This window comes from Stenella coeruleoalba, assembly GCF_951394435.1.
Source record: "Stenella coeruleoalba genome assembly, chromosome: 3".
Lineage (NCBI taxonomy): Eukaryota > Metazoa > Chordata > Mammalia > Artiodactyla > Delphinidae > Stenella > Stenella coeruleoalba.
Window position 1 is genome coordinate 169,222,097 of NC_137148.1, and position 14,738 is coordinate 169,236,834.

At 53.6% G+C, this 14,738-nt stretch overlaps 1 protein-coding gene across 5 annotated transcripts; it reads left to right on the top strand.

The window, feature by feature from the left end:
* Positions 1-414: 414 nt before the first annotated feature.
* SLC25A23 (solute carrier family 25 member 23) lies at positions 415-13,801 on the top strand. 5 transcript variants are annotated; one of them, XR_013827754.1, is made up of 11 exons: positions 415-715; positions 1,794-1,920; positions 2,496-2,583; positions 2,860-2,971; positions 4,345-4,503; positions 4,589-4,741; positions 4,945-5,052; positions 6,177-6,344; positions 7,205-7,313; positions 10,720-10,870; positions 11,874-12,009. XR_013827754.1 is itself a non-coding variant. In XM_079918159.1 (11 exons), the coding sequence occupies exons 1-11, from the start codon at positions 560-562 to the stop codon at positions 12,447-12,449; spliced, it is 1,410 nt and encodes a 469-aa protein (XP_079774285.1). In that variant the 5' UTR covers positions 415-559; the 3' UTR covers positions 12,450-13,801. The 5 variants fall into 5 exon arrangements, 4 of the variants coding, with proteins under 4 accessions (XP_079774285.1, XP_079774286.1, XP_079774287.1 ...); XM_079918159.1 differs by lacking the exon at positions 7,205-7,313 and adding an exon at positions 12,443-13,801 and having other exon boundaries at positions 11,874-12,054; XM_079918160.1 differs by lacking the exon at positions 7,205-7,313 and having other exon boundaries at positions 11,874-13,801.
* The last annotated feature ends 937 nt before the right edge of the window (positions 13,802-14,738 follow it).

Genomic DNA, 14,738 nt, shown 5'->3' on the forward strand with positions numbered 1-14,738 from the left:
CCTTAGGCAATGTGAAATGAGCGGGCGGGCTGTTGCAGGGCTGGATGGCACAGAGTTGGTTCTGAGTACGTCTAGGGAAACCGAGAACTTTAGTTCCTGAGGAGGATTAGTAGAGGAGGGAGGTCAAGTGGAAAGGGATTATGTAACCCAATCCCTGACATCTCCCTACCTCGTCCCCTTGGGCAGAGGGTAAACTGAGGCACGCAGAAACGGAACTCTGAAACCGGACCTGAGATCATTGATCTCTCGAACCCCCCTTCCGAGAATGAACGTGGTTGCTCCCTAGATTGTGCTAATAAGAGAGCATCCCTGACACGCCCCCCCAGCTCCGCCCCCATCCCCCTCCCCTCCAGTGCGGAGGAGACGCAAGTTCTGGCGCGGGCGGCGACGGCTAGCAGTCACCGCCTCCTACAAGTGCCAGAGCCGGGCAGACAGCGCGGAGGCTGCGGTGGCAGTGGCCACGGAGCTGGCCCTCCGGGGCCCCTGGGGGGAGGGGGAGCCGTCAAGCCCCCGCTGAGGCCGCCGCTACCGGGCCTCCCCTCCCCCCAGGGCGGGCGCCATGCGGGGGGGCCCGGGCGATGCGGAGCGGCGTGAGCGCTGGGGTCGCCTCTTCGAGGAGCTGGACACTAACAAGGATGGTCGCCTGGACGTCCACGAGTTGCGCCAGGGACTGGCCCGTATGGGCGGGGGCAGCCCGGACCGCGGAGCACAACAGGTACCCTTGCAGGGACCCCCTCCTGGCTCGTGGCGCTGGAGCCCAGCCCGCGCAGGGTAACCCGAGCCGCTGAATGGAGCGCCGGGAGCAGCCCGGGACTGCCTGTGGCTGGACACCAGGACCCGTTCCTAGCTTGGGCGTCCTTGTCCCCTTCCCCCTGACCGCCCGTGTCTGGGCCTAACGGGCTCGCTCAAGACAGGACCACCGAGGCCCCAGGCCTGCAGTTTCGGCTGCCAAACCCGTCCCCCTCCTCCCTCGGGGTGAGGGATGTCTGCCTGGGAATGGGGCCGCGTGCGCTTTCCTGCCCACTGCCCGGGACACACCCTTCTCTGAACTCTTTGCACAACCCGAGACACAAGGCCTGCACCCACCTCCAGGAGACACACCCTCCCCAGCCTCTGTGTTTACATTCCCTTCCCTGTCCTTTCCTGGGCTTGGCTCTATGCCCCAGGCTGTCCCAGCCAAGGACCCGATCCTATCCGAGGCCACCCTCAGCTGGGGATGCACCTATCAAAGCAGGAACTTGACCCCAAGCCTGTGCATGTGTCCCCCACACCTGGAGGCCCAGATGCCACTGGACTGTCTCCATAGCACCCTGAGACCTCCAGTCAACCTCCCACTTTACAGATAGGAAAACAGAGGCCCTGCAGATGTTCAGTGTGGATGTCATTGCCCCACATTGCCCAGTGCTGTCTCCAAGGAGAGCTCTTGAAACTGCCATGTGGACAAGTTCATATAAGAGACACCTGGAAGGACAGGCTTTCAGAGACAAGAGCCCAAGTCCACTTACTCACTTCTCAGCTCTGTAACCTTGAACAAGTGACTTGACCTTGGAGAGCCTCGTTTTGCTCACCAGGAAAACTGGACAACCACTGTCCACCTCACAGACCTACCTTGGCCTTGGGTATCTTATTGAGGAAAGAGATGATCAAGGGAAGGGGTGACTTCCCCGCCCTGGTCCTCTAGGTGCAGGGCTGGGGGAGGGGGACCTGGGTTCCTGGGGCATAAGCTTGTCTTGCCTCCTCCAGATTGGGGGAGCAGCTTCCCAGAACTCCTTCTGTCCCTTCCCCCCTGCCAGGGCATCTCCCCTGAGGGTGATGCTGACTCAGATGGCGGCCTTGACCTGGAGGAGTTTATCCTCTATCTGCAGGAGCGGGAACAGCGCCTGCTACTTCTGTTCCACAGTCTGGACCGGAATCAGGATGGTAAGGCCCAGGGATGGGGCTGTGGGGGCCCTGGAGATGCCAACGGGGTTAGAACTGGCAGTGCTAGGAGGAGGAGGGAGAGCCGCTTCTCCCTGATGACTCACAGGCTATTTTGGGAGCTCTCCTCACCCCCAGCTAGGTGGTTCGGGGCCCAGCCGGCCTATCCCACCTCCTTTTCCTTCTCGGGTGGGACACTGTTATTTATTAGTCTTATTTTTCTGTGGGACGAAGATCCTCCCATATTGCTCCTGGATTCCCTATGAGACAAGAGACACCCCATCGCTTTTTCTGGGTGTCCAGTATTGCCTCTCAACCCCCTGTGGCATAGGGACCCCCATAATTATCCCTGGACTCAATCCTTCATTCATTCATCGAACAGAAGACCCCCTCTAATATGGCCCAGTTCTACCCCTCTGATCCCAGTGGGTCAAGGACCCCCCCCCAACCCTGCCACAAACCTCACCTTGGGTTCCTGGATCCGCTGGTCTTCTTCAGTATCCCCATTCCAAGCTGTCCTGGTCCTCCATCTTGGGGTCCCTACACACACACTTCCCCACCTTGGGCCCCCTCCCCAGGTCATATCGACGTCTCTGAGATCCAGCAGAGTTTCCAAGCTCTGGGCATTTCCATCTCGCTGGAGCAGGCAGAGAAAATCCTGCACAGGTGAGTAGCGGGATGTCCAGAATCCCAGGTAACTCAGGTCCCCAAGACCCCTCAGCCACCTTGAGCCTCTGAGCCTCAGACCCAATCCCAAGGCAGTGGAGCTGAGATCTTGGCCCAGTTGCTTCCCCTCTCTGAACCTCAGTTTCCCCCTCTGTAAAATGGGGAGCTCCCAGTGCCAAGGAGCTCAGTCTACCCCCCAAATCCACAAGAACCTCACTCAACTCACCCCTGGACCCAGGCACTGATTCTGTCCCACCTGTACCCCTCCCCCCGCAGCATGGACCGTGATGACACCATGACCATTGACTGGCAGGAATGGCGTGACCACTTCCTGTTGCACTCGCTGGAGAATGTGGAAGATGTGCTGTATTTCTGGAAGCATTCCACGGTGAGGTGGGGGGCGGCTGTCCCAGCCTGGTGGTCGGGCCCTCTTCCCCAGGGCATGGGGGGAGGGGCTGGCTCAGGACTCTAGAAGGAGGAGCCACTGGGAGCAGCCGAGGGATGAGGCTCTGCTCTCCTCTTCCTCCATCTGGGGCTCCCGGGACCCATTTGGGGAGGTGTCTGCCAGCTGATGGGGACCCTTCAGACTTACTGTGGGGCCTCCGGGGGTTCAGGGAAGAAAGGGCTCACCAGATGGGGCATCTGGTCTCCCACCCTCAACCACATGGCTCTCTTTCTGCTGGTTTCTATTCCCCTCAATAAAGGATTCTGCTGCTGAAAAGACAAGTTAGGAAGCCACTGTCTTCAGAGGGTCTCACGGGATCTACTGGAACTTGGGAGGGAGGAAGCGCTCTGGATTGCCATTTCCAGGGTGGGAATCCTTGAGTGGTGCATCTGGTAGGATCTGATGGCATCTGGAGGGGTCCATCCATGCGATCTGCTGAGATCCTCTCGGGAGATCCAGAGATTCCCACCCTGGGGGACCCATGAGGGGCTTGGTTAAGAAGTCTGCAGGTGATGGGTGCTAGAGGGGGGATGATCTCTGTGGGGGAGACCCCTGGGGATCTGGAGAGACCCCCAGGAGGGATCTGCTGGGCTCCATATATAGGGAGTCCCTGGTAGGACCTTGTGTGGCCCTGGAGGTATCTTCTGGAATTCTTACGTGGGAGACCCTTGGGTGCGATCCTTTGGAGGGATCTGATTGGCTCTGGAGGGATCTTTATGGGGCAGGGGCTTGTTTGTTTTGTCGTTGTTGTTTGGGTTTTTTTTGTTGTTTTGTTTTGTTTTGTTGGCCGTGCTGCACGGCATGCAGGATCTTAGTTCCCTGATCAGGGATCGAACCCGTGCCCCCTGCAGTGGAAGCGCAGAGCCCTCGCCACTGGACCGCCAGGGAATTCCCATAATATATATATTCTTAGATATTCTCTTTTATTTATTTATTTTTGGCCACACCACGTGGCATGTGGGATCTTAGTTCCCCAACCAGGGATCGAACCCATGCCCCCTGCAGTGGAAGCGTGGAGTCTTAACCACTGGACCACCAGGGAAGTCCCCTGTGGGGTAGAGACTTGAATAGCATGCTTTGACGGGATTTGGTGGAGATCCCCAGGAAGGATGTTATTATCTTTTGTGGAGACTGCGGGGCTGGGTCTGGTAGGGGTCCAAGAGAGATCTCTTGGGCTCTCCAAGTGAGATTCACTGGTGGACTGGGATTCATTGCTGGGTACCCTGGGATTCATGGGGGAGACGCCCCAGTTTAGGGCAGAGTTGCATCCCCCCAGCCCCACTGGGGCATGACACCCCCAGCCTCTGCATCCCCAGGTCCTGGACATTGGCGAGTGCCTGACTGTCCCGGATGAGTTCTCGGAGCAGGAGAAGCTGACTGGCACGTGGTGGAAACAGCTGGTGGCGGGAGCGATGGCGGGTGCCGTGTCCCGGACGGGCACAGCCCCCCTGGACCGCCTCAAGGTCTTCATGCAGGTGAGGGGCCCTGGAGAGACCCACCCCCTTCCCTAGGCCTGGACCCCTGGAGGGGTCCCCAGAGCCACCTGGTCTTCCCACCCAGGTCCACGCCTCCAAGACCAACCGACTGAACATCCTGGGAGGCCTACGGAGCATGATCCAAGAGGGGGGCGTGCGCTCCCTGTGGCGCGGCAATGGGATTAACGTGCTCAAGATTGCACCTGAGTCGGCAATCAAGTTCATGGCCTATGAGCAGGTGGGGGCAGGCAGGGAGAGGCGTGGGCTACAGACAGGAGGCTTTGCAGGATTGGCCTGGGGGTGGGGGATGTCTGCAGGTCCCCAGGAGTGGGCATCTGCTCCCCTTCGGGATGCGCCCAGGAGGAGGACAGCAGAGGGAAGGTCCAAGCGCACGGAAGGCCCAACCCCTGAGGTCCCGCCACCTCTGTGTCTCCCTCTCAGATCAAGCGGGCCATCTGGGGGCAGCAGGAGACACTGCATGTGCAGGAGCGCTTTGTGGCTGGCTCCCTGGCTGGTGCCACAGCCCAAACCATCATTTACCCCATGGAGGTGAGAAGGAGGGGCCCTAGCAGAGGCTCCATTGCAGGGCTGGGGGCGGGCCTGCGATAACCCTTTCACTCCAAGGTGGGATAAGCGTTGGGATTATAACTTTGCTTCTTCTTGATTCAGACTGTAGCTCATCAGAGCAATGCTCTTTCATGTGTAGCTGGTCTGGGTATCACAGTAGTGTTGGTTTAGCTGTTTAAATAACAGTTGTGGGGTGCAGCCCTTTATGGATATGACTCATCTAAGGATACTGATTTCCAGGATGCTTGTCCCCAAGGGAATCCTTTCTAGGTGAAACCGCTTTTGGAGAAGTCATTTCAAGTTTCAGATTGTGCCCGGCGTCACTTAGGATTCTGAGTGACGGAAAACTCAAAGCACATAAATGAAGTCCGGAGGTGAGCAGTTCAGGGACGGTCTGGTGGCTTCAGAGTGTTAGAGACCCAGGTTCCTTCCCTCTCTCTTGTTCCACCACCTCAGCCTGGGGCACCCACCTCATGGACTAAAATGACTGCTTGTGCTCCAGTCACAGCATCCACACTCCAGCTAAGAAGGAGGAACAGAGGAAGGAACACCTCCCTGCCTTTAAGGATGCTTTCCGACAGCCTTGCATACCTCTTCACCATCTGTTTCGTCAGCTAGGACTCAGTCACATGGCTACACGCCTAGGGAAACTGAGAAACGTAGTCTTTATTTCTAGAGGCTGTATTCTTGCTGAAAAGAGCCGTTTCTGTTGATAAGGGAGAAAGTCACAAGATATTGGGAGACAACAGTGGGTGCCACGTGCAAGTCTGATAGGCGTAACCAGTTTGTAGGTATAGAGTTCGGGGGTAGAAGAAGGTTCTAGAGCAAGTGGTTCTTCTATTTATTTATATTTTTATTTATTTTTTTGGCCACACCAAGCAGCATGCAGGATCTTAATTCCCCGACCAGTGATCGAACCCATGCCCCCTGCAAGGGAAGTGCAGGGTCCCAGCTACTGGACCACCAGGGAAGTCCCACAAGTGGTTCTTTTAATTCAGTTATTCTCAGGGTATCTCCATCTAGGAGGTACAATTTCGAAGTGTCTTCATTCCTGGATGTAGTGATTCCGAAGGCAGCTTTTCCAGGGATAACCGGCTTCTCCCCAGGTACTGAAGACACGGCTGACCCTTCGCCGGACGGGCCAGTATAAGGGGCTGCTGGACTGTGCGTGGCGGATCCTGGAGCGAGAAGGGCCCCGAGCCTTCTACCGCGGCTACCTGCCCAACGTGCTGGGCATCATCCCCTACGCAGGCATCGACCTGGCCGTCTACGAGGTCTGTGGTCCTCCCTTCTCTGGGATCTGCCCTTCCTGTGGGGCTGGCTCAGTTGACCTCCATAGCTAGGGGTGGAGAAGCAAAGCACTGTGGGCCTTGGGATTCCGGGGAACTCCTTCAGGCATTGGACCTCCCCACCTGCCCCGCCACTCTTGCGCTTCCCACCGCAAGAACCTTCCACCTGTACTTTGGCCTTCCCGGGTCTCAGGACATGTGAAAGTCGGGGACCACTCTAGCTCACAGAAACGTGGGAGCAGATGAAGATGAGCTGCAAAGATGCCCATCCCCCCCCAAAACGTGGGTCAGACGCGCCTCCATCTCCAGGCCAGTATCCTCTTCAAGGCCATTTCAGTCATTGCCGCCACCATAAAATCCCTACCCCACGACCAGCATCTCGGGGCCTTTATCAGGAGAAGCAGGAGCTGGGAGTTTTCGCTGTTTCTCTTCCAGGGACCTCATCCATTGCCTTTCCCTTCTCCTGGTGGGATCACCAGGTTCTCCCAATTAGCACAGCCTCAGAAGTTCCCAGGCATCCCCCCACCCCCCATCGTTGTATCCAGCCCAGCTTCCTGGGTAGGCAACCTATAGAGTCACCAACTCAGAAGGGCTCCACACTTGGTTGCATGCTTTGCTGTCACCCTCTTGAAATTCTTAATAATCTTTGAACAAGGGACCTCACATATCTTTATTTCGCACTGGACCCCGCAAATGACGTAGCTGGTCCCGATCTAGGATCCCCGGTACCTGCCACCCGTACCTGCCCTACCAGCACCCAGTGTCTACGGAGCCAAGTGAGACAAGGCTTCACTCATTCGTTCGTTTATTTATTCATGCATTCACTCATTCACCCGTTCACTTAGCAACTGTGTTCTGGGTACTGTGCTGGCGGCTGCGTTCAGGGAGCACAGCATAATCCTTGTCCTCCCGGGACACCCCTCCAACGAACAAAGAAGTCGAGTCAACCAGCAAGTAAGTAATTGCAGACCCTGAAGTGTTCTCAGAAGATAATAAACAAGACGTGCAATCAAAAGTAGCCATGGGCAGGAGGGGGGCGTGTCTAGGAATGTCTCTGAGAGGTGGTGTTGGAGTGATGAGTTGACTATATATCAGGAGGGAGGGCACAGCCAATGCCAAGGTCCAGAAGCAGGAATGAAAATGGCCTATTGGAGGAGTGGAAGTCTTTTTTTTTTTCATTATGGTTAATGACAAGACATTGAGTATAGTTCCTGTGCTATACAGTAGGACCTTGTTGTTTATCTACCTTATATATAGTGGTATATATCAGCTGATCCCAAACTCCCAATTTATCCCTCCCCACCCCGACCTTTCCCCTTTGGTAACCGTAAGTCTGTTCTCTGTGTCTGTGAGTCTGTTTCTGTTTTGTAGGTAAGTTCATTTGTACCACCTTTTAGAGTCCACAGATAAGTGCTATCTTACGGTATTTGTCTTTCTCTGACTTACTTCACTTAGTATGATAATTCTGGTTGCATCCGTATTGCTGCAAGTGGCAATGTTTCATGCTTTTTTATGGCTGAGTAATATTCCACTGTATATATGTACCACATCTTCTTTATCCATTCATCTGGCAATGAACATTTAGGTTGTTTCCATGTCTTGTCTATTGTAAATAGTGCTGCTATGAACATAAGGGTGCATGTGTCTTTTCGAATCATAGTTTTATCCAGATATATGCCCAGGAATGGGATTGCTGGATCACATGGCAACTCTATTTTTAGTTTTTTAAGGAACCTCCACACTGTTTTCCATAGTGGCTGCACCAATTTACATTCCCACCAACAGTGTAGGGGGGTTCCCTTTTCTCCACACCCTCTCCAGCATTTATTATTTGTAGACTTTTTAATGATGGCCATCCTGACCAGTGTGAGGTGATACCTCATTACAGTTTTGATTTACATTTCTCTAATAATTAGCGACACTGAGCATCTTTTTACATGCCTGTGGACCATCTTAAATGTCTTCTTTGGAGAAATGTCTGTTTAGGTCTTCTGCCCATTTTTTGATGAGGTTGTTTCGTTGTTGAGGAGTGGAAGTCTTGAGTGGCTGGAGGGAGCTGAAGAGTCAGCAAGGACTCAATTGATCATGAGTTTGGGTTTCTCCTAAATGTGATAGGGAGCCATTCAGAGTCATGAGCAGAAATAAGACCTTATTCTGCAGCCTTAGTTCATTCATTCTTCACCCCAAAAGGGATTTCAGAGGTCTAAGAAGTTTGAAAAGCCCTGTGCCCTCTTGGCATTTCAAGATCTAAATTAGCCCCTTAAAGGCTCTGAGAAGTCCTGCAGAAAAGTGATTTACCCTTTTTTTTTTAAGCCCAGTGTTAGCCATACTTTTCCAGTCATCAGAACCTCTTTTTAACAGAACTGCTCTTAAAAACACCTATTTGGCAAATGCAGCTCCAGCCCCAAAAGGCGGCTATTAAAATTGCAAAGGCAGTAATGGTAAATGATTCTCATTTGCCCCTTCCATGCCCAGGCCAGACATCACCAATCCATCACAGCACTGAGTCCCTCTCAACACAGTTCCAGGCAGCCATTACCAATGCACTGGAATTGACTTAGGAAATGAAACCTATGAGCAATTCCAGTCCCAAGGCCAAAAAGAAGATCCTGGATTTACAGAGGCCTCACAGAAGGCTTCAGAAGGGATTGGCCAAGGGCACACCTCTGGACTTGGGGGTGGCTCTGAATGTTGATTGTCACCTTTATCTTGTGGCTTTGGGCAAGTAACTTCTGTTGAGCCTCAGTTTCTCATCAATAAAATGGGGATTGTAGTGGTACTTGTCTTAGTTGGAGGTCTTCCAGAAGCAGGGATGGGGGGGCAAGTGGTTTTGGGGGGAAGTAGTAAGACAGGGAAGGGAAGGCAACCAAAAAGTATCATGTTTTAGTATTAGTTTCCTAGGGCTGCCCTCACAAAGTGCCACAAGCTGGGCGACTTAAAACAACAGAAATTTATCATCACAGTTCTGGAGGTTAGAAGTCCAAAATCAAGGTGTCAACAGGGCCATGCTTCCTCTGAAATCTGTAGGGAGTATCCTTCCTTGCCTCTTCCCAGCTTCTGGCCTTTGCCAGCAGTCCTTGGCATTCCTTGGCTTGTGGACGCATCACTCCAGTCTCTGCCTCTGTTGCCATGACTGTCTTCTCCCCTATGGGTCCTTTTTCTTCTTCTCCTCTTCTTCTATGGACCCCAATCATATTGGGTTAAGGACCCACCCTACTCCAGTATGACCTCATCTTAATTCATTATGTCTGCAAAGACCCTATTTCCAAATAAGGTCATATTCTAAGGTTAAGACCCCAACACATCTTTTTTTTTTTTTTTTTTTTTTTTTTTTTTTTTTTTTTGGTGGGGGATTCATTTAAACCCATAACAGTGCATTATCAAGCAAGATACCACAGCAGACAGGTGGAGCTCAATCCTGGTGGGGACCTCCGGGAGAAAGTGTAGAACATGCCCCCATCAGAGAGGCAAGGGAGCTGGGGTATTGATACACCAAGTCAGTCATCCTTTGAAGGTTGCTTCTGGGGGTGCTAATTTCCCAGCACTGCCCACCTGTTCCTATGTGCTCAGAGCAGCCTTGCCTGGGACCAGATAAAATCCTCAGGCTGAGCCATGGGTGCTTGGCCATTGGAGTTGGCAGGTTTGAGCTGAAGTGGTAAGGGATAGGGGCAGGGTGGCCACCTTGGAGACTGTATGAGTTTCCAATGGCTGCTGTAACAAATGAGCACAAACTGTGGTTTAAAACATCACAAACTTATTATCTCACAGTTACGAAGGTCAGAAATCCAAAATGCGTCTTACTGGGCTAAAATCAAGGTGTCAGCAGGTTGCTTTCCTTTTGCAGGCTCTATGGGAGAATCCGTTTCCTTACATTTTCCAGTTTCTAGCAGTGCCCATGTTCCTCGGCTAATGGCCCCTTCTCCATCTTCAAGGCCAACAGCATAGCATGTCCATCCCCCCTCCCTGAGATCTCTCTCTCTGTCTCTCTCTGATCTCTGTTTCTGTCATCACATCTCCTTCTCTGACTCTTACAAGGAGACTTGTGATGACATTGGACCCCCCTGGATATCCTGGGATAATCTACGATCTCCAGATCCTTAATCCCATCTGCAAAGTCCCTTTTGCCACGGAAGGTACCATCTTCACAGATTCCAGGGATTAAGGCAGGAACGGTAGGGGGGGCTGTTATTCCACATACCAGAGAGGGTTTAGGTGAGGTTTGAGTGAGAGCATGCAGGGAAAATGCTTGGCTAACACCAGCCACCACGGGATACAGAAGCCAGCCAGCAGGACCGCTGAAGCCAGGGTCCTGGTGTCACCCACCTCCAACCCACCCTCCTCCCTTTTCCACCCCTGCCAGACCCTGAAGAACCGGTGGCTCCAGCGGTATAGCCACGACTCGGCCGACCCGGGCATCCTCGTGCTCCTGGCCTGCGGCACCATTTCCAGCACGTGTGGCCAGATAGCCAGTTACCCCCTGGCCCTGGTCCGGACCCGCATGCAGGCCCAAGGTGAGGCCTGGGTGGGAGGAGGAGGTAGGGAAGGTCTCGCGACTTGGGTCCACCTTCCCATCCCCAGCTCCTTCCCGTGAGAAGGCAGGGTCCTGGGCTGGGATCCTCCTGGATTTCGATGGCCTTGACTGAAGTCCCTACTTTTCTCTGGGCCTCAGTTTACCCCTTTGTGACATTGGGATGGGAGCCCTTTACCCTAAGTAGGAGAACAGATACAGCCAGTGCCGGAAGAGCATCCTAGCCATCTCAGCGGGGAGGCAGCTTTCCGGGCTGGTAACTTGGGTTCTAATTTGCAAGGCTGGGATGTAGTGAGGTCAAAAGGAGGAGCAGGGCCAGGCTACGATTGTTTTACTGTATTTCTCTGTGTTGCTCTTTTGAGGTTCTTTTTTCTTTTCTTTTCCCGCTACTATCCCTGAATCTTTTTTGAGAATTTCCTCGGGGATTTTAGCATTTGTGTTTTGTCGTTTTTGCTGGGGGTCATCCGTGCATAAGACAGATGTGGTCTTCCACCCTCAAAGAGCTCCCAAGCTGGAGAGGAAGGAAGATGGTGAATAAAGCATTCCACAATGAAGTATGGATTTAGGGTTGAATAAAGGGGAGAAGGAAAAGCTGGACTTAGACTGGGGTGCCAAGGAGGGCTCCCCTGAAGAGCTGGTTTGGAATGGAGGTTGGAAGGTTGAGTAAGAGTTAGCTGGGAAAAGGGAGAAGGAATTGAGTTCCAGGAAGAGGAAATTTCTGTGCCCTCTTCCACCTCCCCCTCCACACATAGCTGCTCTGTTTCCAGTCATCCCCAAACTTGGGGCCTCCAGACTGGGGTGAAGAGATGAGCAGCCAATTCCCAGGCCAGTAGAAGTACCGACTCTTGAGTGGTAGGTCCCACTGTTAGTCTAACCTTCCTACCTCCTGCTGCAGTTGCCACCTGGCCCAGCCCTGGGGGGGAGGGGGGGAGGGGGAAGCGAGAGGGGGACCTTTGGCCTTACCTGGCCTCCCCACCCCCTACCAGCCTCCATCGAGGGAGCACCCCAGCTGTCCATGCTGGGTCTGCTCCGTCACATCCTGTCCCAGGAGGGCGTGCGGGGCCTCTACCGGGGCATTGCCCCCAACTTCATGAAGGTTATCCCAGCCGTGAGCATCTCCTACGTGGTCTACGAGAACATGAAGCAGGCCCTGGGGGTCACGTCCAGGTGAGGGACCCAGAGCCCACCCCTCCCCCAGATCCCTCACCTCCATCGTGACATCCCCCACACCTCGGCCACTGGAGACCGAGGGCCCAGCCAGTGGATCCCAGGTCCCCCTCCCCACGCATTCAGACCACAGGATCCCCACACTTCATCCACTGGGTCCTGAATCCCCACATCCCAGCCCCTGGATCCCACGTTTCCCTCTCCCCCAACACGTACTGAGTCCTGGACCTCCACGTCGTAACCACTGGATCCCCCGCAACCCAGCTAATGGATCCTGATACCCCGACCACAGCAGCACATACCGTGTATCTAAACCCCCAGACCCCAGCTGCCCCAGGCACCAGATCCAGGGTCCTCAGGCAGTACTGGATCCTAGATCCACTGGCAGATCCTAGATCCCCATGCTTCAAGTCCTGGATCTCCAAGCTTGGCCACTGGATTCTGGATATCAAGAAACCTCAGCGCACCGGATCCTGACAGTGCAATGCCTAGGTCCCGGGACCCCAACCACTGGATCTCAGACCCCCTCCATCCAGCCACTGGATTCCTGAATCCCTTTACCTCGACACTGGGTCCTGGATCCCTCTGCTTCGACTCCCGGATCCCCACATCTCAACCATTATACCCTCCACCACCGGATCCCAGATTTCCAAGCCCTGACCCACCAGATCCTCACTCCTCCAACCACAGTCGCGAGAGCCCAATGGCAGCGGAGCGGGTGCTGGTGACTACAGCTGTTGGACCCCAAATCCCTTCGCTGCAGGCACTGGGTACTACAACCTCATCCATGAGAGGCAGACCCTACCACCTCCAGGCACTGGGTGCCAACCCCTTAACTCCCGGTTTCTGACCCAAGTCCTCCCAAGCACTAGATCTTGAACGCTCAGAACCCCCAGTCTAGCTCCCAATAGGCCAATCAGTGTCCTGGATCCCACGCGCCCCCGTCCCAGACACACACCAGAGCCCGGAGACCTCCCCCCATGGCACAAACCCCATAGTCTACGGAGCCTCCAGGAAACCCAGGTCCTGGCCTCCCAGCTTGAAAACCCATGGGACTCGTCCACTGTCCTGACACGTCTCATGCCGGCCGCAAGGGGAGGAGATGCCTCTCCCAAGCCCTGCACAGACACTGGACCCCCTACCTCCCCAGCAAAGCCTGGACTGCAGGGAAACTTCTCTCTCAAATACTCCCCCAGCAGGGCCATGTCTCACACCCCCTTCCCACTGTCTAGGCTGATAACAACCCCCAGAGCCTGGGTCCCTTTGGAGGATCCAGTCGCTCTTTCTTAGGGGCTGGCAAGGAGGCAATCCAAGGCTGGGGACACATTGAGGGGACCGCACACATCTCCCAGCACTGCCAGCCCCTCCCCAGACTTCAGAGTTGGAAGCCAGAAGCAGCTTCCCTAAACCCAAGCATGCAAGGATGCAAAACAAACCCCAAACTCCCCAGCCCCCCAAATTCATTCCAGGTCTATTTTTCTACCAGAGAGGAGCAGACATTCCATCCGCCCTAATTCCCAGTACCCCCACCCTGTATATTCTGCACTTTATATTTGGATTCTGAGCTTATGCTTATTGGGGGACCCCTCTCCATTCCTTCCAAGTCCTTGGGGAACCCCATTAAAGGACTGTAAAAGAAGAACTTGGATTTGGGGGTGACGGGATGACCCCCCACAATGCTTCCACCTCCCCCACCTACACTACTCCCCACCTCCCTGCCTGTGTGTGTGATTTCAAAGGAAAAGAACAAAGGAATACGTTTTCTAAGCTCTTTCATTGTGTTTTTTACTGAAAGGGGGTGGGTGGATGTGGGACCACCTCATACCGCCCACAGGGAAGGGACATGGGCCGACTTCCATCATACATTGTTGCGGGAGACCAGGAAATGACTCTGTGAGCCTCAGTTTCCACATCTGTAAAGTGGGTGTGGGGGAAGGTCCACATTCAAGAGCACTCCTAATTTGTCCTGTATTTTTTGTAATTACACAAGTGTGTCCTTTTCCTTGGGCTGCTTAAAAAGTTACCACAAACAAGAGGCTTAAAACAACAAACATTTTAAAAATATTTTTCTATTGTGGTAAAATACACGTTACATAAGATTTACCATTTTAACCAATTTTAAGTGTACAGTTTTGTGGCATTAAGTATATTCACATTGTCGTACAACCAGCCCCACCATCCACCTCCAGGACTTTCTCATCTCCCCAAACTGAAACTCTGCCCCATTAAACACTGACTCCCCATCCCCTCCCCCAGCCCCTGGCCCCCACCGTCTACCTGCTGTCGCTATGGATGTGACTCCTCAAGGGACCTCATAGAACTGGAATCATGCAGTATTTGCCCTTTTGTGTCTGGTTTATTTCACTGAGCATCATGTCCCCAAGTTTCCTCCATGTTGTAGCAGGTGTCAGGATCTCCTTCATTTTTAAGGCTGAATAATATTCTATTTTATGGAGGGACCGTATTTTGTTTATCCATTCATCCGTTGACGGACACTGGGGTTGTTTCCACCTTTTGGCTATCATAAATGAAAGACAACAGAAATTTATTCTCTAACAGTTATGGGGGGTTGAAGTCAAAAACCAAGGTGTTGGCAGGGCCATTTTCCCTCTGAAGACTCCAGGCAAGGATCTGTTCGTGCCTGTTCCTAACTTCTGGTGGCTGCCCGCACCCCTTGGTGTTCT